This window comes from Apodemus sylvaticus, chromosome 17 (assembly GCF_947179515.1).
Source record: "Apodemus sylvaticus chromosome 17, mApoSyl1.1, whole genome shotgun sequence".
Lineage (NCBI taxonomy): Eukaryota > Metazoa > Chordata > Mammalia > Rodentia > Muridae > Apodemus > Apodemus sylvaticus.
The window spans coordinates 67,979,368-68,003,352 of NC_067488.1; the positions used below are offsets into that span (position 1 = coordinate 67,979,368).

Consider the following 23,985-nt stretch of genomic DNA (forward strand, 5'->3'; position numbering starts at 1 on the left):
ACAGGCAGGAAAAAGTGACTGTTATCTTCCACCAAGGCCGGGAGCCTCCTCTCTCTTATGTTCTGACCCCAGAGCTGGGAACGTGGTTCCCGTCCAAACCCTTATTCCTATTATTTATTTAACTGCACATGTATCTAGATGGTGTCTTTTTTTTTTTTTTATGGATTCATATGATAAGTATTCTTAGCCGATGAAATGAGCAAATTGAAGCCAAATTAAAATATAAAAGCAGGTTTATTGGGAGCAGCTCCAGGGAGAGTTCACCGACCACACAGGAGGAGAGGGGGTTAGTGAAGTCACCCAGTAGAGGGAGACAGAGGGGTGGGGAAAGAAAAAGAGAGAAAGCCTTGAGCAGAGACAGAGACAGAGACAGACAGAGACAGAAAAATAGAGACAGACAGAAACCAAGAGAGAGAACTTCTAGAGGAGAGGAAACCCAGCCCCTGGGCTGAAAAGTTCAGGGTAGAGGGCTGGGTATGGCAGCCTTGCCCTGTTAACACTGGTAACAGGTGGCAACTGAGGGATGCTGGGAGAAAGAACCTGGAGGCCAGGTCTGCTCTGGTAAGTGAAACAGGCCTGTCAGATGCTTGACCTGGGTTTGAATCCCAACATCCTGCTTGGTAGCTGCTTCTGAATGTGCTTCTCTGTGGTTCCCCCACCTCCCCCTGCCCCCTGCTTGCTCTCTCTGTCCCTCTCTGCAGGCTAAGCAAGGCTGCACTCTTCCTAGTAGAACCCCCTTCTCTTTCCCCCTCTGTCCACTCTTGAGTGCCCAGAGATTCATGCCATTCCTGCCTGGGCACAGCCTCCTTCAGACAGAGGGCTTTGGGTTCTGCTTTTCTTTTTGGGGGGAATGCTTTGGTACCCAGAGAAGAGATGTGGAGCTCTCAGTGTAGCAGGTGCTTGCACTGGGGTGTGAGAGTCTTCATGAGCACCTTTGCTGAGAGGCTGGTGCCAAGGCTTTGATAGATTAGCCTTGGGCTATGATGTAGGTTTGTCCATAAACTTGGTATGAATCTGTGTTACAGGCCACACTCATTGCTGAGGCCTGAACCTCACCTGTCCCGTGCACCCATGGCATCCTCAGGCCTCAGGCATAAGCTTCTTTTGGGTAACTCCAAAAAACAAACCCAAAATTTTATTAGACCAGCCCAATGCTGTGCTCAATTCTTATGCTTTACCTCAAAACTGCTGTTTATACAGCTAAATCTCTCTCTCTCTCTCTCTCTCTCTCTCTCTCTCTCTCTCTGTGTGTGTGTGTGTGTGTGTGTGTGTGTGTGTGTGTGTGTTGGGGTTAGGGTTAGCATTCATGCGTGCTGTGGGCAGGGAGGACTATAGGTGGGCATGGCTGTATCACCTGTCTGGGGGTCCAGGGCATTCAGGAGGCCCTAAACAAGAATGTGAGCCCAGCTGGGCGGTGGTGGTGCATGCCTGTAATCCCAGCACTCTGGGAGGTAGAGGCAGGCAGATTTTTGAGTTCGAGGCCAGCCTGGTCTACAGAGTGAGTTCCAGGACAGCCAGGGCTACACAGAGAAACCCTGTCTCGAAAAAAAACAAATCCCCCCCCCCAAAAAGAATGTGAGCCCAATTCAAAAGGGGTCAAGGATCTAACCCCTCTTTTTCCTTCTCCCCAACATGTTCCTTGTCCTTAGGAATCAGGATTTGGTGATGAATGACCCAGAAGCCATCTTTAAACTCCTTTTGGAAACCTACGCATTTTTTCATCCTCGGATTTTTTTCATCCTTTTTTAAAACCTCTTTTTTGGTTTTTTGAGACAGGGTTTCTCTGTGTAGCCCTGCCTGTCCTGGAACTCACTCTGTAGACCAAGGTGGCCTCAAACTCAGAAATCTGCCTGCTTTGCTAAAACATTTTTTTTAATTTGTTTTATTTTATGCGTGAGTGTTCTGCCTGCATGAATGTCTATGTACTATGTCCCCGCTGGGACTGGATTTATGGGTCATTGTCAATCACCGGGTGGGTGCTGGGAATAGAACACAGGTCCTCTGCAAGAGCAACAGACGCTCTTAACCACCCTTAACCACCGAGCCTTCTCTCTAGCTCCTTTGGTTACTTTTTGACAATTTTAATCATACATTGATCACACCTGCCCCTGACACTCCCTGTTACTCCTCCTAGACACCTCAAGAAATCCCTTCTCCCACCTTCATCACCTCTCCTTTCTTCCTTCTTTTCTTTGGTAATCCCTTGAGTACAATGACCACTGTCTCCCGGAAGTGACTGGTCTTACTGGCTTCATCTTGTTGAAATGGCCATAGCTACTGTGAGTTCAGGAGTGCAATAGTCTTTCACAGTACCTTTCCCTACCCTCCAGCGCTTAATGCTCTTTTCTCATGAATTAAAAGTATTTCATGGAGCAAGGATAAAGTCATTCACCCTTGTGGACCACAACCATTCCCAAGGGGCTTGATTTTAATGTCCTTTGGGGGGAGCTTCTTTATTCCATTTAGAACTGGTCATGGGGGGTGGGACCCAGCCTTTAAAGGGTCCCAAGCTCCCACCCCCACATGCCTCAACCTGCGGCTTGGGGATTGACCTGACTGGGGAGATGGGGAAGGAAAAAACAGTGGGCACACAAACACACACACACAAGCTAGGATCAGATGGGCGATGTCATCTTTTGAAGATGGACCAGCACCTGGAAATTTATTTATTGCGAGTACCATCTACAGCTGAATCACCAGGCTGGCTGGCTTATTACAGACAGCTGAAGCAGGAGGTGGGCTAGCTATTTCAGTGGGATCTCTGTAGGGGCAGTGAAAATTTTAAACAGGATGGTGTGCACCCTTAATCTCAGCACTTGAGAGGGAAAAGCAGACAGATCTCTGTGTGTTTGAAGTCATCCTGGTCTGCATAATGAGTTTCAGGCAGCTAGAACTACTTGGTGAGGATTTGTCTCAGTTTTTTTTTTTTTTTCCTGTCTTGAGAATTGAACCTAGAGCCTTGAGTTTGAGTTTGCCAAGTAAGAGCATTCTAGTAAGCTACAGCTCTAACTGCTATAATTAGCTTTTGTTTTTCTTCTTCTTTTTTTTTTTTTTTTTCACTATGGGGAATGAACCAAAGACCTTGCCCGTGCCTGGTAAATACTCTACGAACGAAGCTAGTCCTCTGCCGGCCCAGCACTGTAGAGAAGTATCTAGTAAATAACATGGGACCAGTCCGAGGTCTAAATGAGATGAGATACACTGACAGACAGTTGACTTTAATAAATGAGGTGCTGAGTCTGGTGAGATGATTCAGAGTTACCAAACTGTTGCAAGATATTTCCTATCCATTCACATTGAGGCAGTGAGAGGTCAGTGATTGGAGGGGAAAGAGGAGGAGGAGCTAAGAGAAGTGAGGGGTGGGGAAAGAAGGAGAGAGGCTGGGTCGACAGCAGGAGGGGAGCAAAGAGGGAGACTCCGATGTCCAGAAGGCTTCAGAAGTATTTCTGGTGTTTTGGAGAGGTTAGAAATATTGGGGTAAGACTTTATCATTGTAAATTGGCATTATGAAATTGGAAGTTTCTTATACATAAATATATTTGGTTAACTATTCAAGTTTAAGAGTCATGCTTTAGCTGGGCAGTGGTAGCACACGCCTTTAATCCCAACACTTGGGAGGCAGAGGCAGGTGGATTTCTGAGTTCAAGGCCACCCTGGTCTACCGAGCGAGTTCCAGAACAGCAGCCAGGGCTACACAGAGAAACCCTGTCTCGAAAAACAAAAACAAAAACAAACAAGCAAGCAAACCAAAAAGAAGTCATGCTCTACTAGATACGTGGAAGAGTGGGTGCTGGGCAGAAGCATGGTGGCAGAGAGGAAACACAGCTGGGATGCTGTGAGAACTAGCTGAAAGAGACTGGCTCAGCGGCGACAGTGAGCACCGGGACTCGGTGCAGAGGCCTGGTGGGTGGTACTTTATATTAAAAATTTACCCCTACACCAAACCTGAGTTTAGCCCCTGGGACCCACCTGGCGGAAGGAAAGAACCAACTCCTGAAGCTGTTCTCTCATCTTTATACACTTAGGCCATATCAGCCATGCAGTGCACCTCCAACAAACAAAAAGTAAATATAACCAAAAAGGTGCATTTCACCACACCTGACATTACACAGTAAATAAACGAGGCACTGCATAAGAGAGTATTGTGATTAGGCTGTGTTTACTCTAAGTTATTCTATATTGTGTAAAACGGTGGCTTTTAGGCTGCCTTGCCTTGTATGACTTCTATAAGTAATATCTGGCTCTAGTTGGAGTGGGACTCTGCACATACATACCACTAGCACCACGCATGAATCCTAGACTGATAACTAAAAGTGAGAAGGTGGCTTGGAGAGATGGCTCAGGGGATAGGAGCACTGACTGTTTTTTCTAGAGGACCCAGGTTCAAATCCCATGAATCTACATGGCAGCCCACTGTCAGTCACTCACACAGATGGTGCACAGATCTCTGTCTCTGTCTCTCTCTCCATCCATTCATCTATATGCAGGCAACTCAGCAAAATAAATAGTTAATTTAAAAGGTGAAAGGTGGGGCTGGAGAGATGGCTCAGCAATTAAGAACACCGACTGCTCTCTCAGAGGTCCTGAGTTCAAATCCCAGCAACCACACGGTTGGCTTACAACCATCCATAATGAGATCTGACACCCTCTTCTGCAGTGTCTGAAGACAGCTACAGTGTTTATAATAAATAAATAAATCTTTAAAAAAAAAAGGTACCACCCTTTAAATGTATCCAAATACAACCAATTGAGAGCATATGCTCAGTGGGCATATTAAAATCTCTTAAGTATCACCAGGTTCAAGAATGTATTAAACATGATCAGATCAAGAAAGGGTGCAACACCCTCAGCTGGACCCCATAAAAAGGAAGGTGTCTAACACTCTGAGGACAGTGGTCTCCACCAACCACCCTGTGTGTGCCTCAAAGGACAACAGAGAAACCCTGACTGTCTCTGGGGCTTCAGCCCACCTTGGTTCCACGGCTGATGGTGTAGGACCTCCTTTTGGGGAGACCCCCACTCCATTCTTGGGATAGCGTACACCCAAGGAAACGTGAGAGACCGACTTGATGCAAACGCATGAGGTAGTTTATTATCAGAGCTCTGGATCGACACATATCTCACACAGGAGACGAGGAGTCGACCCTGAGGCTCAAAAGTTAGGGGTTTATATAGGAAAAGTCAGGGGGGTTGTGGGGGGGGTGCGGTTACACATGATTTGCTGATTCAAACATTGGCGGGGATTCTGGTGCGCAGGGTGGGTTTTTTTGGCATACATGCAGATCGGGCCGTCAGCAATGTAGGAGGGCGGTTTATTTTTGTTAGCAGGAAGGTCATTTTAAACTGTATCTAAGGGACAGGAGACAGGAGACTCCAGTCCAGATAGTGTCTGACCCATAGGAGTTTTCCCCGGCATGCCCCTTATCTGTTTGTGGAATGGCTCAACCACAACCTTGCTACCAGCTTGTCCAGCATGCCCTGACTCTAGTCTGCTTGCTGCCTCAACTATGGATTCTGAAAAGTCCCAACTCCCTTCAGTGGAACCTACTCACATTACGGGTTGCCCACATATTCACCCATATCCCGTCTCACATTTTGCGTCCGAAGCTGGACTCAGCCCTGAGGCCTTGCTCAGCCCTATGACCTGCTGCTTGGCTGTGAAGCAGCAGCTATGGCTGCATCCCAGGCTGCAGTCTTCAGCAGTTAGTTCTTCGGCTGGGTTTGTTCTCTGGCTGCACTGACTTTGCAATCTATCAGCTCTTATCTCTAGTAAAGCGTCTGAACGCTTAAATTATGCTGTGGCTTCTTTAATCGTTTTGTAGCCATGTTGTTAACCTGCATAAGTACACACATGACCTGTAATCTGTGACCCAAGAGTTAGTAATTATTATTAAAGTAAAAGTACATGTGCTTTGGTAAGGACCCATTATCAATGTAAATCAGGTCTAATTGGCAAATTGCCGCCAATGAAGCCGACATAGCTTGTTAATGTATGGACGATCAATACATTTAGATGTGGAAAGACACGAATATGTTCATCTATGTTTCCGACACAGGATGAGTCTTTCTGGAAAGAATATTCAGTTTTAGGAACAAAACATGGAAGTCATCCAAAGATCCCAGTTCTTTCCAAGGGCAATTACACCTTTTATAGGAGGTGCATGATAAAGATTAGTATCCTTTCCAGTACCTTCTGACCCGAGCTAACTTTCCTACGGAGCCCTCTGTTCCCAAAGTGCACCGCGTTTCATCCCACTGTGCCTTTTGCATCTGAAGTTCTCTCCTGTTCTGGAACGTCCGTGGAAGGAACGAACGTGGTGCAAAGTGGTGCTTTGGAGATAAGAAAGCATACTGTGCCAGCCGATTGGAGATCGGCCTCTGGCTCCTCACGCGTAAAAGAGAGAAAATATTAAGAGTTTTTTCCCCGAAGGCCGTTAAGTGGTTCAAAAGGACATTCCAGTGAGGATTTTAGCATCACTTCTGGCGCTGGAAATGCTACAATCGCGCGGGCACAGGGACCTGCTCCGCCCCAAGGGAGCCGCCTCCCTGAGCTCTTGGCGCCCGAGGTGGCGTCAGGGCCGCCACGTTGCCTCCCCCACCCTCCCGACACCAAGGTTCCTCAGACTCCGCCGAGTGTTAGGTACCCGGCTCACCGGGCCGCGCCCCGCACCTCCTGAGCCCTGAGATTGGCTGCTGGGGGCGCCCATCTTTATAGAGCGCTGAGGATTGGTCAGATTCGGTGAGGGGCGGGCCTCACGGAGCAGAGGAAGGGCGGGGACCCGGATGTGTGTGGTGGCGGCGGCCGAAGAGCTACAACGCGGAGCTGAGAGGCCTATGGATGAGGAGGACGCGGCGGCCCCGGTAGGCGGGGATCGGGGGCGGGGTCCCGGAGGCCTCGTTCTCTGCAGATCTCGAGGCGGGGGTCCTGGGCGACGGCTGCGGGCTCAGGGCGGGGCCAGGGGCTCCGGTCACGGGCGTTCCTCCCGCCGCGCACCCTCCCCCTTGCAGCCAGGGCCTGTGGCGACGGGGCGTAGCCGTATTGACAGGTTAAGGCCGGGTGGCCCCGGGTGTCACCTGAGAGACCCTCGGTGCTGAGGCGCCTCCCGGGTCCAGCCTGGCGGCAGCTGCTTACCACTTAAACCATCGGGTTCTTGAAGATCCGATGCCTTCATGTCTGGGGCTCCGGCGTCTACCTGGGTTCGAGTCCAGGCCCAGGGCCCAGGGGGATCCCAGGGCTGTGCCGCAAGTGTCTACTCTTGTAGAGCTTGTGCTGGTCTGTAGCTCCTGCAGAAGAGTTCCAGTGTGCACATTGGTATCGAACTCGGCTTAACCCAGGCTTGCTAAACACCTACTGTGTGTAGGCACTGTGCCAGGTGTTTGGGAGGCAGGAAGAAAAAAAATTTTTTTTATCGTTTCCCCACTTTTGGGTCTCTGGAAAATTTTATTCATTCATTCATTTCCTGGCCTTGCAGGTTGTCTAAATTCCAAGAGAATCCCACTGTTTTCACCCTTACTGCTGCTGCTTCAGGGCCTGTCGTCCTACAAACTCTGTTACAACTTGGGTCTGCTAAGTTATTTTCTTCTTTTGTTTGAGACAGGGCCTTACTGTGTAGCCCCATCTATCCTGGCACACGCTATGTAGAGCAGGCTGTTGTAGAACTCAGAAGTCCATTTCCCTCTGTAGACTAAAAGTGCTGGGGTTAAGGCCGGAGAGAAGGCTCAGAGCTTTGAAACAGCATGGGTTTCAGGCAGGGTGGTGGTGCACGCCTTTAATCCAGGAAGCAGAGGCAGGGCAGTCTCTGAGCTCAAGGCCAGTGTGTTCCTGTACAGCAGAGGTACACAGAGAAACCCTAAAAACAAACAAACAAACAAACAAATCATACCATTTCTTGTTTAAAATTCCATAGAGGTTTCTTATTACCCTCAAAATAAAATTTAAAAGTCCTGACTGTGGATTGTTCCTTGCTTCCTGCTGTCCTCTGGAATTCGCTCTGAGACCAAGCTGGTCTTATACTCACAGGTAACCACCTGCCACTGCCTCTGGAGTGCTGGCATTAAAGGCCTGTGCTTCCACACCTGCCTACCTCATTCTTCTGTTTTGTTGTTTTGGTTTTCTTCTTTTTGTTTTTGTGGGTTTTTTGTTTGTTTGTTTTTGTTTTTCAAGACAGGGTTTCTCTGTGTAGCCCTAACTGTCCTGGAACTCATTTTGTAGACCAGGCTGGCTTCAAATCCACCTGCCTTTGCCTCCCAAGCACTGGGATTAAAGGCATGTACCACCATTGCCTGGGTTATTTTTGTTTTTAAGATTTATGTATTCATTTTATGTGAGTACACCATCACTCTCTTCAGACACACCAGAAGACATTGGATCCCATTACAGATGGTTGTGGGCTACCGTGTGGTTTCTGGAATTTGAACTCAGGACCTCTGGAAGAGCAGTTGGTGCTCTCAACCTCTGAGCCATCTTTCCAACCCCCCCACCCCCATTCCTATTCACTTTCCCTACATACAGCAGCCCTGGCCATCTGCCTCTCTCTGTCATGACACCTTCTACCCATGGGCCTGTGCCTCGACTGGTCCCCCTGTCTGCAATGGTTTTTGTTATGCTGTCGCATTGCCTACTGTTCCTTTGGTTTACAGGCAGCACTTCGGAGACTGTCCCTGTCCACTGTTTTGTTACATCTCTGGCTTTTTCCCTTCCACTGGTTAAAATGACCATTTGTGTTTATTATCTGCCGTGCTCCCCCACGCCCACTTGAAGGGAACGCTGAGAAGAATCCCATTTACTTTGCTTCTAGCTTTGTGCCTAGCTCTGATAACAGGGCACACGGTAAAAAGCCCAGCAAATATCGATTGCCTGAGTAGCTGAGGCTGGAGTTTTTGGTGCATTTGGACATCTGCCTCAAGTCTGGGGCATTTTGTACATTCAAGGTTGAGCAGGCTGAGTTATGCGGTGTGAGCCCCACTTCCTTCTCAGCCATGTCTCTTCTCATAGGTTTGTTCTCATGAACAAGATGGATGACCTCAACTTGCACTACCGGTTTCTGAACTGGCGAAGGAGGATCCGGGAGATCCGAGAGGTCCGGGCCTTCCGCTATCAGGAGAGGTTCAAGCATATCCTTGTGGATGGTGACACTTTGAGGTGAGCGTAGGAAAATGGTTCCACCCCATCCCTGTCAGTCCTTTCAGGGGTGCTTCAGAGGGTGAGGAGCGTTCATACCCCACTGCCGTGTGCATTCCTTTCTGCCCCTTGTCACGGGGCATTCAGACTGTTGTTGATGTTTTGATTTGTTTGTTTAGTGTGTGCATGGGGACATGGCTGTCAAAGGACAACCTGAGGAGATAATTCTCCTTAGGTCACTTGTGGGACCCAGGGATCCAACTCTGGTCATTAGGCAAGTGCTTTTATATATACGTTGGGCTCTCTCACTGGTCTTTGTTTTGTTTTTGAGACAGCCAGGCTGTCCTAAGACTTACAGTCCTTTTCCTCAGTTTCCCCAGAGCTGAGGTTACAGGCTGGTACCACCTCAGCCTTCTTGGCTCACTCTCTTCTGGTCTGGCAAGGAAAGGATCCAGAAAGGCCCTGTTCTGACTCAGAAATTCCCATGGTAGACATACGAGGCTGTCAGACTCTGCCATGACAGTGGATCTGTGTGGCCTGCATCTCCTCAAGCCTGTGTTTTAAAGACTGGGCTCAGCAGGGAGGGGCCTCCGCAAAGGCAGCAGGTCCTGTCTAGGGAGTGCCAGTTCTGTAGTATCATAGATACTACATAGTAGTCACAAATACTACCTAAGGGAGTGGGGTAATCACCCACTCCGTGTCTTTCTAACTAGCCCTTTTTCTTTCATTTTGTTTTTTGAGTCAGGGTTTCTCTGTATAACCCTGGCTGTCCTGGAACTTACTCTGTAGACCAGGCTGGCCTCGAACTCAGAAATCCGCCTGCCTCTGCCTCCCAAGAGCTGGGATTAAAGCCTCCCAAGTGCTGGGGTTAAAGGTGTACACCACCACTACCTGGCATCCCTCTCTTTCTTTTCAAGACATAGTTTCTCTGTGTAATCCTAGCTATCCTAGAACTCAGCTGACCTCAAACTCAGAGATCCTCCTGTCTCTGCCTCCTGAGAGCTAACCGTGCCTGGCTATGTGCAGATTTCCTGATGTGTGCCTTGATGAGCTCTCTGTGCTAGCCCTCACAAGGTAGGGGTCTGAACTATTAGGACTTCCTCCCACCACCCGGGCTTGCCTGCTAATAGAACCTTTCTATATTCCTTTAGTTACCATGGAAATTCTGGTGAAGTTGGCTGCTACGTGGCGTCTCGACCCCTGACCAAGGATAGTAATTATTTTGAGGTGATCAAACAGTAGGTGGGCAGAGTTGGGGGGCTGGGGTGTGGTGATGGGGTTGGTGACAGGGGTGAGTTCATGATGCTCCTCTTCTATGACCTGCCCTTGGGAGGAGGCGCAGGCCAGCATGACTCTTGGTCTGAGAGACAGGTGCCCTGGTAGACTTTAACCCTTGTCTCTCTTTCCTAACTCCTACACTGGTTCTCAGCTTTCCTTTTTGTTTTGGTTTTGGTTTTGGTTTTGTTTGTTTGTTTGTTTTTGTTGTTTTTTGTTTTGGGTTTTTTGGATTTGGTTTTTTCGAGACAGGATTTCTCTGTATAGCCCTGGCTATCCTGGAACTCACTCTGTAGACCAGGCTGGCCTTGAACTCAGAAATCTGCCTGCCTCTGCCTCCCAGGGATTACAGGCGTGCGCCACCACTGCCTGTCTGGTTCTCAGCTTTCCTAACGCTGTGACCCTGAACACAGTTCATGTTGTGGTGACCCCAATCATAAAATTATTATTGCTGCCACATCATAACTATAATTTCAGTACTGTTATGATTTTAATGTAAATATATGTGTTTCCCAACGGCCTTAAGGGACCACTGTGAAAGGGTTGTTTGACCCCAGAGGGATCATGCCCCACAGGTTGAGGACTCTTGTCCTAATAGAAACCCAGACCGACCTGATTCTGTGCTTAACTTTTTGTTATTATTATTATTAATTACTGTTTATTATAAATGCCCATGTATGAGTATATGCATTTGATTATAGTGCCCACGGAGGCTAGAAGTTAGAATTGTTAGATCTCCGAGGAGCTGGGGTTACAGGTGGTTGTGAACGACCTGATGTGGGTCATGGGAACCAAACTTAGATTGGCATGTACTCTTACCTGCTCCCTACCCCTTTTGTTTGTTTGGTTTTGCCTCTGGCTGTCTTAGAACTCACTCTGTAGACCAGGCTGGCCTTAATTTTACAGAGATCCTTCTGCCTCTGCCTCTGCTTCCCGAGTGCTGGGATTAAAGGCAGGAAGCACTGCCTGGCTCCTCCTCCTCCTCCTCCTCCTCCTCCTCCTCCTCCTCCTCCTCCTCCTCCTCCTCCTCCTCCTCTTCTTCTTCCTCCCTCTCTCTCTCTCTTTCTCTCTCTCTTTCTCTCTCCTCTTTTTCTTTGAGACAGGACCTTACTATGTAGCTCTGGTTGGCCTGGGGAACTCTCTATGTCTGTCTATGTGGACCAGGCTGGCTTGGAGTTGTTACCTGTCTCTGCCTTCCGAGTGCTGGCATTAAAGGCATGAGCCTTCATGCTCAGGTAAAGCTCAAGGATGATTGTCTGAGTAACCACAGTAAAGGGCCCTGCCTCCCCCGATCTCCCTGTCAGGTTCTACCCTCTTGTCCCCATTCTGGTCACCCCCTTTTCTTGTCCTCCACAAGTTCATTCAGCTTTCTCTTCCCGTGAACTATGTCCTGCTCTCGTCCCTTCAGGTCTCTATCGTGGACAGTGGCGTCCGGGGCACCATTGCTGTGGGGCTGGTCCCTCAGTACTACAGTTTGGATCACCAGCCTGGCTGGTTGCCTGACTCCGTAGCCTACCATGCTGATGATGGCAAGTGAGTAGTCCTTTGCTGTGGTGTAAAGTCTAGAAAATTAAGCTGCCTCTGAGTGGTTCTCTCCTCTGCTTCCTGTCTTGGGTTTTTCATAAGCTACCCTTGCTGGTGTGCAGAAGGCAGAAGGCAGTGAGGGTGACGTGAATAGTAGGACACAGGTGGATGATGTCCAGAGTGGAGCTACTGAGAAGGGCTGGGGAAGAGTAGGAGAAGGTACATCCACAGTTCTTTCTATGTCTTATGCCACTCTCCCTAGGCTGTACAATGGCCGGGCCAAAGGGCGTCAGTTTGGGTCAAAGTGCAACTCTGGGGACCGAATCGGCTGTGGCATTGAGCCTGTGTCCTTTGATGTGCAGACTGCCCAGATCTTCTTCACCAAAAATGGGAAACGGGTGAGTGGGCAACCCCGGGAGGGTTCAAGCAGCTGATCTGCCTGAGGAGTTGTGAGGTGACCAGGAAGAGTCTGATGATTTTGTTCCTAGCTCCTGTCTAGACACTTCCCAGCCCTGGGCTCAGAGCGGCCACTGACTACAACCAGCAGGGGCAGAGGCCTGTGACTGGAGGGAGCGGGAAGGGCTTGTGGATGAGTTCGGGTGATAGCCAGCAATCTCTGCTGCCATGTTTGAGGCTCTGTGTTCAGTCCCAGCCATTCATATGCAGGGTGCTGCAGTGTTCAGGAGAATTGCAGGTTCAAAGTCATTTTTGCTACATAATGAGTTCAAGGACAGTTTGGGTTACATGGGGTACTATTTTTTTCAATCTTTACTTTTGTTTGTTTGTTTTTTTTCGAGACAGTTTCTCTGTGTTGCCCTGGCTGTCCTGGAATTTACTCTGTAGACCAGGCTGGCCTCAAACTCAGAAAGCCACCTGCCTCTGCCTCCCAAGTGCTGTGATTACAGGCGTGCACCACCACCGCCCGGCAAAGGGGCACTATTTTTAAAGAGTTTTCTTTCGGGGTGTGGCCCCTGAGAGCCTGCTCACACTATACCTGTGCACGTATAGGAACACTAAGTCCACTCAGTGGGTATAAACAAGGAGCACATGAAGTTAGGAGGGATACACGGTGATGCTTGAGGTAAGGAACTGGAGCAGAGGGAATGAATGGGGTGGATTTGAGCAGAGCACATTATATGCATGCATGAAATCCTCAAACAATAAAAATATTAAAAAAAAGAGAGAGAGAGAGATGGCCCAGCAGTTAGGCTCTTCTTCAGAGGACCCGTTTTTTGTTTTGTTTTGTTTTGTTTTGTTTGTTTGTTTGTTTTTTGGTTTTTTGGATTTGGTTTTTTTGAGACAGGGTTTCTCTGTATAGCCCTGGCTGTCCTGGAACTTACCCTGTAGACCAGGCTGGCCTCGAACTCAGAAATCCACCTGCCTCTGCCTCCCAGAGTGCTGGGATTACAGGCGTGCGCCACCACCGCCTGGCTAGGACCTGGGTTTGGTTCCTAGCAGGTACATTGCCTAGCAGCACACAACTGTCTTTAACTCCAGTTCCAAGGAGTTCTGACCCCCTCATGCAGACATACATGCAGGCAGACAGCAATGCATGTGAAATAAAAATAAATCATTTTTTAAAATGTGAAAAGGGAAAGATTATGGTGTGGCTATTTTAAGTGGAGGGTCTCAGGGGTTTGATTTGAATATTTGATATGTCCTTTGGGTTTTTTCTTTCTTTTACTTCTTGAGCCCTTTTCAGAGATAATTGTAGCAGAGAGAGACACACACACACACACACACTGAGAGAGACAGAGAGAGAGAGAAAGAGAGAGAGAGAGAGAGAGAGAGAGAGAGAGAGAGAGAGAGAGAGAGAGACTGACTTAAAACTCTCTGCCTCACCTCTCCTCCCACTCTCCTGGGGGAAGATTGCTTGTCAAGCCAGGCAGGGGTCAGCTCCCTTTGCAGCCTTAGTGATGAGCCTTGGTGCTGTGGTGCTGATGCCTATGTTTGCAGAGCACTTGCCAGCAAGGCTGGATGGAGGCTGAGGCTTGCCTTCTAACTCCACAGAACTGGCCGGGAACGAATACTTAACAAATCTTAAAACTCTACAGAGCCTCGGTCTGTGAGTGTGTATGTGATAATTACTGGTTGGATCATCTTGGGAATGCCCTTTTGAGAATAGATGAATTCTGGAAAAGTGAACCCCACAGTAGTACCACCACCCCCCTCTCTGCTGCAGGTGGGCTCCACCATCATGCCCATGTCCCCAGATGGCCTCTTCCCAGCAGTTGGTATGCATTCCCTGGGTGAGGAGGTAAGGCTGCACCTCAATGCTGAGCTGGGCCGTGAGGATGACAGCGTCATGATGGTGGACAGTTACGAGGATGAATGGGGCCGGCTGCATGACGTCAGAGTCTGTGGGACGGTAAGTGGAAGGCCCTGAATAAAGGGGCTGGAAAGAACACTTATGGGCATCCGAGCGCAGTGGTGTTGCTTAGAGTGAGGAGGAAGGGCAGTGTGTGTGTGTGTGTGAGTGTCCGTGTCCATTCTTTCTTTGAGATAGGATCTCATTGTGTCTCAAAGTCCAGGTTGGCCTGAACTCAAATTTGCCTCCTGACTGTTGGGTTTAAAGGCCTGCCACCAAGCCTGGCCTTTTCTTCTTTTTATCCTGATATATCTCAGGAATGTCACTTAGGCTGGCCTTGAGTTTGCACTCTGCCCACCTTGGCCTCTTGGCAGTCCTGTGACACTGCACCTGTACAGTGGCTTTGTGTGGCTGTGGGAAGTGGGACTTAGGGCCTGGACATGGTTCTTGGAGGCCAGAGCTATGTTCTGAGAATGATTCCTTCTTTCCCCTTCACTTGGGGGCTCAGGTTGGTTGTTGATTCCCAACATAAGTAGAAGCATCTTTCTCTTCCTTCAGTGTCTGGGAACCGATGTGGAAGCCCACTGCTTGTTACTTCCATTTTGCTTTGATTCAAGTCAGGTGGGCTTTCTTATTATAGAACTGAGGAACAGAGGTGGGTCAGGGTCATCGTGTGTGTGTGTGTGTGTGTGTGTGTGTGTGTGTGTGTGCTGGGTATTGAACATACCCTTTCACATGCTAAAAGCTGTATCTATAGCTTGCTTGTTTGTTTGTTTGTTTATTTATTTATTTATTTATTTATTTGTGGCAGGGTCTTACTGAGCTGCCCTGCTGGTTCTGAACTCAGTTTGAAACCCAGGCAGGTCTTATATTTTGAATCCACATGCCTCTGCCTCCAAGTAGTAGGGATAGCCTGCAACCAGGCCCAGTTTTGGGGATCTTGAATAAACTTGTGTCAATATTCTCTTACTTTTTTATAGAAGATGACAGGGCAGATGGATGACATGTCGGGAGATATTGACCCTTAAGTTAAGATCTTTTTTTTTTTTTTTTTTTGGATTTGTTTTTTTCGAGACAGGGTTTCTCTGTGTAGCCCTGGCTATCCTGGAGCTCACTCTGTAGACAAGGCTGGCCTCGAACTCAGAAATCTGCCTGCCTCTGCCTTCCAGAGTGCTGGGATTACAGGCGTGTGCCACCACCGCACGGCTTAAAGTTAAGATCTTGAAGCTTGCTTTCACCCCCTTCTCTTCAGACCTGCTGTAGTGTTTCTCTGGGGTCTAAGCTTTCTTGGGAAGCCTGAGAGTGGAGTCCTCCACGCTATCTCTACATCTCTTGCTGTGTTGGGAGTGGGTGGATGCATCAGGAGTCTAACTCTGATCTCTTGTGAGATGCTCAGTCCTCACTGACAACTCTTGATTGCTGCCTCCTTGTTCCCAGTCTGGCCTCTTTCTCCACAGTTTGACCTTTTCACCTCAACGTGGGCGGTTTTAAAAGTATCCCAAGATAGGAAAACAGAAGCATTGGGGGATGGGGGGTGGAAGTGGGTCTATGAGCAAGGCCTTTCTTTCCTTGTGGAGTTCAGGGTAGAAAGAACTCACACAAGGTGGCAGAAAGTCAGCCCTTGGGCTGTGTGATGGCTGCTTCCCTGGGGCGTGAGGGCCGAGCTGGGTGGGAGCCAAGGCCTCAGATGCCCCTCCTTGGCTCATTGCTCCTTCGTACCATCGTTTTTTGACAACATCCACAGAGTTGAACTTGGGCCTGAGCCAGGGCTATGTTCCAGCTCTTGTCTCTGACCTCCCCTCACTGTTTTTCTGGCGTCCTTTCCCTGCCTGGACCTGTCCCCACTCTACTCCTGGCTCCTCCCAAGCATCTTTTCTAATTGAGGTGGAATCCTGTAGACATTATAAATAGACTTCCTTCCTTCCCTCCCCTCAGTGGCCTCAGTCCACTTGTGCAGGAATTTTCCCCCTCAAGCATAGCTGCAGAGTTTGGCTGTCTTCAAACTGTCATCTCAGCTGGAGACGGCTGGTGGGCAGGTTCCCTGCACCGAGAGCTCCGGCTCATGGTCAGTGCACTTGGGCAGCTCTTTGTTTCCAGGCAGTCTCATACTTTAGTCTGCCCTGGAATTTGTTATTTAGCCCAGGCTGGCCTTTAACTTGCGGCAGCTCTACCTCAGCCTCCTGCGTACTGAGATTACAGATGTGAGCTACCATGCTTGGCTAAGCAAGAGTTACTCTCTCTCCAGTTCTCTAGTGTATCTTTATTCATTTATTCCATTTGTTTATTTAATTTAGTGTATGTGTATGTGTGTGTGTGTGTGTGTGTCAGAGGGTAGATGTGGGAGCTGGTTGTCTCTATATATCATATGGGTTCCAGGGATGGAATTTTGGTGGTCAGGCTTGGCGGCAGGTGCCTTTACCCATGAGCCACCTCTGTGGCCTGAGGAATAAGTCTCCTGAAGGACGTGTGCCCTTTTAGGTTTGCCAGCTGCCCCATCTTTCAAATGAAGATAACTTACCCGGCTTCCATCCTCGCTTCTTTTGTACCATCCACTGTATTTATACTTAGAGCTATGTTGTCCTAGAAGGACCCAGGAGAGTTTATTCCTCTAAAGATGGCTAACACATATTCTCTTCTTTGCTCTTGCTGTTGGGGACCTGCCACTGGATCCAAGGCCTTCTTCCAGCCTGAATGGTGGTCTCAGCAGAGTGCCCCAGAAACTTGGAGACCTGGGAAGGCCTCAAATCTGACTTACTCTCTGGTTTCTCAAAAGGACCTAAGTGGTATTTCAGTAGGAACAGTTATTTATTTGTTTGTTTGTTTGTTTGTTTCTTTGTTTATGTGTGTGCACACATGTCCACATATCATGACATGTATGTGAAGTTGAGGCCAGAGCTTTGCAGGAATTGGTTCCTTCTACCACCATGTGGGTCCTGGGGGTCCAACTCAGCTCATCAGGTTTGGCAGCCAGTATCTCTACCTGTCAAGCCATCTTGCCAGTGCAGGGCGGTTTTTTTATATGCAGGACAATTAGCATCCTTAGGTTCCAGACACAGTTATTACTATTATGACAGCCCAGCATATCCACCCACATTTTCAAATGTTCTCTGGTTCTGTAGAGAGTAGTCCTAGAGAAAAAGAGAAGGGACTTGCTGCAGTTGTCACACAGTCAATGAACAGGAAAAGTAGGCCCAGGTAGTCATTCCTTGACCTGTCTATGCCCTTTTTGACAGTTTAATGCTGATGGTCCCTGGAGGTTTCTCATTTGTGATTGATTGTATGAGGACTGTACATATTTCAATAGAAGCCATACTTCAGATTTTATTATTATTTAGACATGGTCTCACTTTGTAGCCCGGCTGTCCTGGAACTCTCTGTGTGGACCAGGATGACTCCATAGATGGCCCACAGGGATCCACAAGCTTCTGTCTCCTGAATGCTGGGACTAAAGGCAAATGTCACCCTGCTAGGCTCTACTTCAGATTTCGAATTTTGAGCATTTTAGTGATCAAGCACTTGCCTCACGTGCATGAAGCCCTCAGTTCATTCAACCCCTAGTGCTGCAAAGGGAAAAGAAGTATGTTTGAAGTCTGATCATTTCCCCTAGTGGTAGTGGACACTGGCTACTGCTTCCTATCAGCTGCTGGCACACCAAGCAACACACTGCGTATAGTGCTCCGTTGGTTGTCTACAGGTAGTGCTCTTTGTTTGGGTTTTGGTTTTTCTAGACAGGGTTTCTCTTGTGTAGCCTTGGCTGTCCTGGAGCCCACTCTGAAGACAGAGATCCGCCTGTCTGTGTCTTCTGAGCCACCCACCCATAGCCTAGCCAGTGCTCTTTCTTTTTTCTTTCTTTTCTGGAGGCAGTGTCTCATGTAACTCAGGCAAGCCTTGACATAATCCTCCTGTCTCTACCTCCTGAGCGCTTGGGACGATGACCACACTTGCTTTGTATGATGGCTGGGGATCAAACCCAGGGCTTCCTGAGAGCTAGGCAGATACTTACAACTAAGCTACAGTGCCTGTCGGCCTGCCTTCCTTCTATCCTTCTTTCCTTCCTTCCTTGGTGTTTTGCCTGTGTATACATTTATACCATGTGTGCCTGCCGACCTTAGAGGTCAGAAAAGGGCAATGGATTCCCTGGAACTGGAGTTACAGATGGTTGTGAAACAACGTGAAGGTGCTGGGAACAGAACCTCTGTTGCCCCCAGGGCCTGGAAAGTGAGGTCATATGTGCAGGGGGTTGTGGGTCTATCTGTACATTTGGGTTAGAGTAATCTTGTCTTTATTCACTGTTCATGGTTTTGATACTCCTTACAGTGGCTGCTTTGGTACACAAAAAGAGGGAATCCTCCCTAGACCCAACTCAAGAGGAGACTGTGATGGGGCCTGAGCTGGGAGCTTGTACTTGATTCCTGTTTCAGTTCCTTCCGGGCCTTCTGGGCTTGCTCCTTTTGAAAAGAATCAGGGGGTCTCTTCTGGCCAGTGGTAGGAGAGTGGGGATCAGCAAGACAAAAGAGTGCAGGAGGGCACAGAGTGCAAATTAAATTCTGATCTGCGACTTCAGTGAAGTATTAGGTGGTCAGCAGTAATTGTGCTAGTGCTGCTGGTGGTGGTAGAGAAGGTGGTGGTGGTGGTATAGGTGTACTAAGGGTCCCTTGTCCTCAGCTAGGATGCACAGGAGGGAGGGATCATTGGGGCTTTAGCTAGTTCAGTGGTAGAATATTCAACTCTCCTGCGCAGAGTCCTGGGTTTGATACCCAGCACTACAAACATCCATCCTGGTTGTCTTAAGGATTGTCCTAGTGGGAGGTACAGGCTGAAATGTCATGTCCATTGTGGTTGGTAGTTGCAATAGACCGGATCCCCATTTCCTGACAATGTGTCTTCTTATCAACTGAGGTGTCAGGCTCCTTTGACACCCTGATCACTCACCCACTTCATTTTATCTTTCTACCTAATTTTGATAACCCCATTTCACCAATGAAGCAATTAAGGCTTACAGAGGTGAACATAACAATGTTTAAGCTTACCAATATTAGGGTTTGAACTGGGTCTTTAAAACTAAGAAGACAACTGAGGCTTAGACTGAAAGATCAAGCCTGCAGATCTTGGCAGCTGAAACTCTAGAAGCCAGACCTTCAGGCTCCCAAGTGTGGTGCCCAGAAAGGATCTGCCAGAGAGTGACTCCTTGCTTCGGCCTCTGCTGAAGGCTCAGGAGGACTTGCTGAGGGCAGGAGGGCAGCCTCTGGTTCGGTGGAGCTGCCCTGGGTTGGGGTGGTTTCACTCTTGAAGAGGGCCTGGAGCGCAGGCTAGGGTGTCAGCACAGAGCCTCAGTGCTCTTCAGGGGCTGGTGGGTGTGGTCTGAAGTTCCATGTCAGGGCAGGTCATCCTCACGGCCTCCTGCCCTTAGGAAGTGTCCCCACCCTGTCAGAGCAGCAGCAGATGCCTTCTGTGGGCTGAGGCTGAAGGAGCACTGGGGCGGGTTTTTCCCAAGATTCAGGATCTAGATGGGCTGTCTTTTGGCCATGGAACTAGAGAACACCCTGTTTCCCACATAGAGAGGCCAATTGGATAGAATAGGTCAAGGGCACAGCTCTGCCGTACTGGGTGGAGAGTGGATTGTAGGCTGATTGACAGATGAGGTTAATAAGCACCAGTGCACACTTCTCCTGGCTGTGAAGGCTGGGGCGCACTCTAAACACTACAGATAGAGTACAGGGGTGGATCTGGCTTTTCCCCATCTGTCCTCACTTGTCTGTAGAGTATGGGAGGGTAAACTTGGAGGTTCTAGAGCTGAGCGGAATGAGATCTTCTCTGAAGGGAGATGAGTAGGGTTGGCTTCTGCAGGAGGTGCCCCAGGCCCTCATATTGGTGCAGGCTGGTTGAGGAGGAATGTCAGTGGGGTGAGGCTTAAGGCTTGCTAGGGATTAGTGGAGAAGGCCCAGTGAGGGTGCAGGGCTGGGAGGGTAAAGTTGAGGGCAGTTGGGTTCATTAAACCTGAATTAAGGAATCCTAGGTGATGGTGGGTAGGTGAGAGGAGATGGACTGAGTCACAGCCCCACTGCTACCATGGCATCCCATAGGTAAGACCTGGATTGGGGGTTCTAAGGTCTGTCACTCATCTCTCCTCTTCAACCTTCACATCCCACGCCAGCTTGAGTGAGGGTTGGGAACAGAGAGCCAGCCATCTGTCTCTAGTTTGACCTTTGCCCATGTGAAATGAAAGGTAGAGTTGCTATCTCTGGGTTCTTGGCTCCCTGGAGCAATGAACCATCAATGAATAGCTCTGTTCAGAGCCAAGTAGAACAGATCTTGAGAAACTGTGTCAGTCCCATCTGTGCAGAATTAGCTTCTGAGCTTGTCCCCTCCCCTCAAATATCTGGGGTTGGTTCCTGAGTTCTACACAGCTCTATCTCAGTAGGCATCCTGAAAAGGCTGCTGGGTTCCTGAAGGGAAGGCTGGCTTGGGGGTTGGTTGTTCAGGGAATGGATGTTCCAGTGTAAAGACCCCTGGTGAGCTTCCTGGCAGTGCACCTCTAGATCCCCATGCGGTTCTCCAGTGTCCCTGACAGTGGCTCTCTAGGAAGGCAGAAGCATCTCACACCAACCACCTTGTTTGTGCATCCTTGTCCTCTGCCTGCTTAGAACTTGGAGTCCACTTTGCTTTTAGAATCCTTTCCCTTTTATCCAAGGGATATTGTCAGATCCAGAACACTGGTACCGAAGTTACTTTGGACCCAGTGTCCAGGACAGTATCACCTGATGCCTGGCTCTTGCCCCACAGCTGTTGGAGTATTTGGGGAAGGGGAAGAGCATCGTGGACGTGGGGCTGGCTCAGGCTCGGCACCCACTCAGCACCCGCAGCCATTACTTTGAGGTGGAGATTGTGGACCCTGGAGAGAAGTGCTATATCGCCTTGGGGCTGGCCCGGAAGGTGGGTAGGCATGCTGTGTTTCTCCCTGTGGGATTGCTCAGTGTGGGGCTACTGGGAAAACCTGCTCAAAGAGCCTGTAGAGGAAAGTCTGGGCTGAGGCAGAGCACAGTTGTAAGTATCTGCTCAGTGACAGACCATGTAGCACTGTCCTGAGCATCACCCACCGTGGTCCTGAAGCTGAGCCCCTTCCTGTTCTCTTTGCTCCCGTAGCCCCCAGTTTCTGGCTGTGGGCTGCCAGCCATCTGGGTTGTCAGATACTGCTGGCACATATCTTCTCTCATGTGTGATATCACAGATTCCCTTTGTCTTCCTGCTGCAGGATTATCCCAAGAACAGACACCCTGGCTGGAGCAGAGGGTCTGTGGCTTACCATGCAGGTGAGTGGGAGCTGCTGGAATGGGCGGGGAACACAGGGACGCAGGGTCGTTGGTTCTGCTCACATGCCTGGGGCCTCTCTCTCCTCTTAAGGGTACTCAGATTTTCCATTTATCTTATTTTTCCTCTCATCCCTGAAAGCCAAAGGCACAGGACTTGGGCAGGAGAACGGGGCCCAGAGCACACACTCCAGACCTCTGACCTGGTTCCCCTGAGCCCTTCCTGAAGATCTACAGATCCCTTGGTTTCTTTTTTCGTTTTCCTTTTGTCTGATTCCTGTAGAGCTTTCTTGAATGCACCTTGGGGCCTGGACCCTCCCCATAGCCCCCCTTCTATGCCTGATAATCCTCCCTAGGGACCCTCTCCTTCTGACCAGTCCTTCGATCAATGGACATTGTGTTCTTTTTAAAAGCTTGATGTCCTTCCGCATCTCCCTCTCACCTTTGCCCCTAGCTGAGGATGTAGACAGCCTTTCAAGTGTGTCCTTCCCCTCCCTCCCACAGATGACGGGAAGATCTTCCATGGCAGTGGTGTGGGGGACCCCTTTGGGCCACGCTGCTACAAAGGGGACATTATGGGCTGTGGAATCATGTTCCCTCGAGACTACATTCTGGACAGTGAGGGTGAGTGAGGTTGGGCAGCAGCCAGACTACTCCGGGCAGTAGATGGTACCACAGGAGCTCATGATTCCTGTCTCCTAGGGGACAGTGATGACAGTTGCGACACAGTGATCTTGTCCCCGACGGCCCGGGCTGTCCGGAACGTCCGAAATGTCATGTACCTACACCAGGAAGGGGAAGAGGAAGAGGAGGAAGAAGAGGAGGAAGAAGATGGGGAAGAGATAGAGCAGGAGCATGAGGGCAAGAAGGTGGTGGTAAGTAGGGAGGTGTGGGCTCCTTCTGGGTCCCGGGAAGGGCGGGGTGGGGCGCACTGGGAGGCGGGGTCTGGAGCTCACAGGACTCACTGCTGAGGGAGCTTCAGAGCCCAGGCTGTAGTTGTGGCCTGTTTTCCAGCCTCAGCACACCCTCTTGTGGTTGCTTCCCACATCACCGCCAAGTGACTCCTAAAGCCCATGCTGGAAGTTGTGTGTGTTGGGCTTCATGACTGAGTCACTCTAGTATCCCCAGAGAAGGGGCCAGAGCCCTGCCTTTTCTCCCCACCCCAGGGCAGGAGCCAGGCCCAACCTCACCCGATCTCCCCACCCCCACTCCCAGGTCTTCTTCACCCGGAATGGCAAGATCATCGGCAAGAAGGATGCTGTGGTGCCGTCTGGAGGCTTCTTTCCGACCATCGGCATGCTCAGTTGTGGGGAGAAAGTGAAAGTAGACCTGCACCCCCTGAGTGGCTAGCAGGGTCCCCATCCACCCACCCTCTCCTCTGCATCTTCCCCACAGCAGGCTGTCAGCTCAACCTGCACCTCTCTGTCCCTGGGTCTGAGAGCAGTGATAGCAGAGGGCCCAGAGGGCAGTGTTGACATGTATGGGAGGGTCCCCTTGATTGGGTCAGTGGGCACCTGGATCCTTTTACCTTGCTGGGCACTGAGTAAGTTGGGAGGTGTAAGGCCACCCGCTGACATGATGGGCTTGGTGCTCTGCGAGAGAGGAGTAGAGACAGCCTGTCCCTGCCTCCCACAGCTCCCCGGGTTCTCCCATTCCCTCTCCTCGTGTGAGATGGTTGCTGCTGTCTGCCCCTGGCTGGCCTAGGGGGCCTGTCTTGGCCATCTCCTTTTACTGGCTGCTGTCCTAAAACACATCTAGGGTCTCCATTGTTTCCTGAGAGATGGTTCCACCCACAACCCACCACAGAAAGCCTGAGCCTGGCTTCCTGCCTGCTCACACGCAAGTGTGTGTATGTGTGTGTTGGGGGGGGGGGCGGACTGCAGCCTTTGCTGCCATCTCCTTGTCTGCACTCTTCAAGGCACCTCTAGCCCTGGCCCCAAGGTAGAGCCAGGGCACTAGGGCATGTGTTGTATTGTGGCTGTTTGCCTAGAGCAGCAGCCTGGCCCCTTGTGTCTCTTCACCTGCCGGCCCCAACCCTGTGCCCCAGCTTGCTGCTTGTGCCAGTTGACTGTTTCTGCTCCAGTGTTTGATTCTAGTGTCTACATAGACCCCCCCCCCATCCAGCCCCCCTCTTCCCGTTTCCTGAGCCCCTCCACCCCATTAGCAGGGGAAGAAGAGCCGGGCTTTTGGTCTCAGTTTGCACAGTGGGTCGGGCTGGGGAGGGGTTTGTTGTTGTGCTGCTGGGCTCCCCTTGCCCCCCTCCCTTCGGGCCCTGCACTATGATATATGAAATGTATGTACAGATCAGAGATGTTTATACAACCAATAAAGACGGAGTTTCCGTATTTATCAGACAGATAGAGGGGACTCCTTCCCAGAGCAAGGGCCAGGGTGAGCAGGTGGAGGCAGCCATGGGCCAGTCGGGCCAGCAAGGGGATGCCTCTCAACGC

At 49.9% G+C, this 23,985-nt stretch overlaps 1 protein-coding gene across 1 annotated transcript; it reads left to right on the forward strand.

Annotated features, from left to right (window-relative positions):
• The first annotated feature begins 6,751 nt into the window (after positions 1 to 6,751).
• Positions 6,752 to 23,891, forward strand: Spryd3 (SPRY domain containing 3). The gene is made up of 11 exons (XM_052161729.1): positions 6,752 to 6,861; positions 8,996 to 9,142; positions 10,273 to 10,348; positions 11,805 to 11,929; positions 12,183 to 12,318; positions 14,103 to 14,288; positions 21,012 to 21,161; positions 21,481 to 21,538; positions 22,040 to 22,159; positions 22,238 to 22,410; positions 22,751 to 23,891. Exons 1-11 carry the CDS (start codon positions 6,839 to 6,841, stop codon positions 22,883 to 22,885), a joined length of 1,329 nt encoding a protein of 442 aa, XP_052017689.1. The 5' UTR covers positions 6,752 to 6,838; the 3' UTR covers positions 22,886 to 23,891.
• Positions 23,892 to 23,985: the final 94 nt, after the last annotated feature.

Coding starts and splice junctions, on each gene's coding strand:
- Spryd3 (XM_052161729.1), top strand. CDS start 6,839: ATGAGGAGGACGCGGCGGCCCCG. Junction 21,162..21,480: donor CCTTGGGGCTGGCCCGGAAG/GTGGGTAGGCAT, acceptor TTCCTGCTGCAG/GATTATCCCAAGAACAGACA. Junction 21,539..22,039: donor GTCTGTGGCTTACCATGCAG/GTGAGTGGGAGC, acceptor TCCCTCCCACAG/ATGACGGGAAGATCTTCCAT.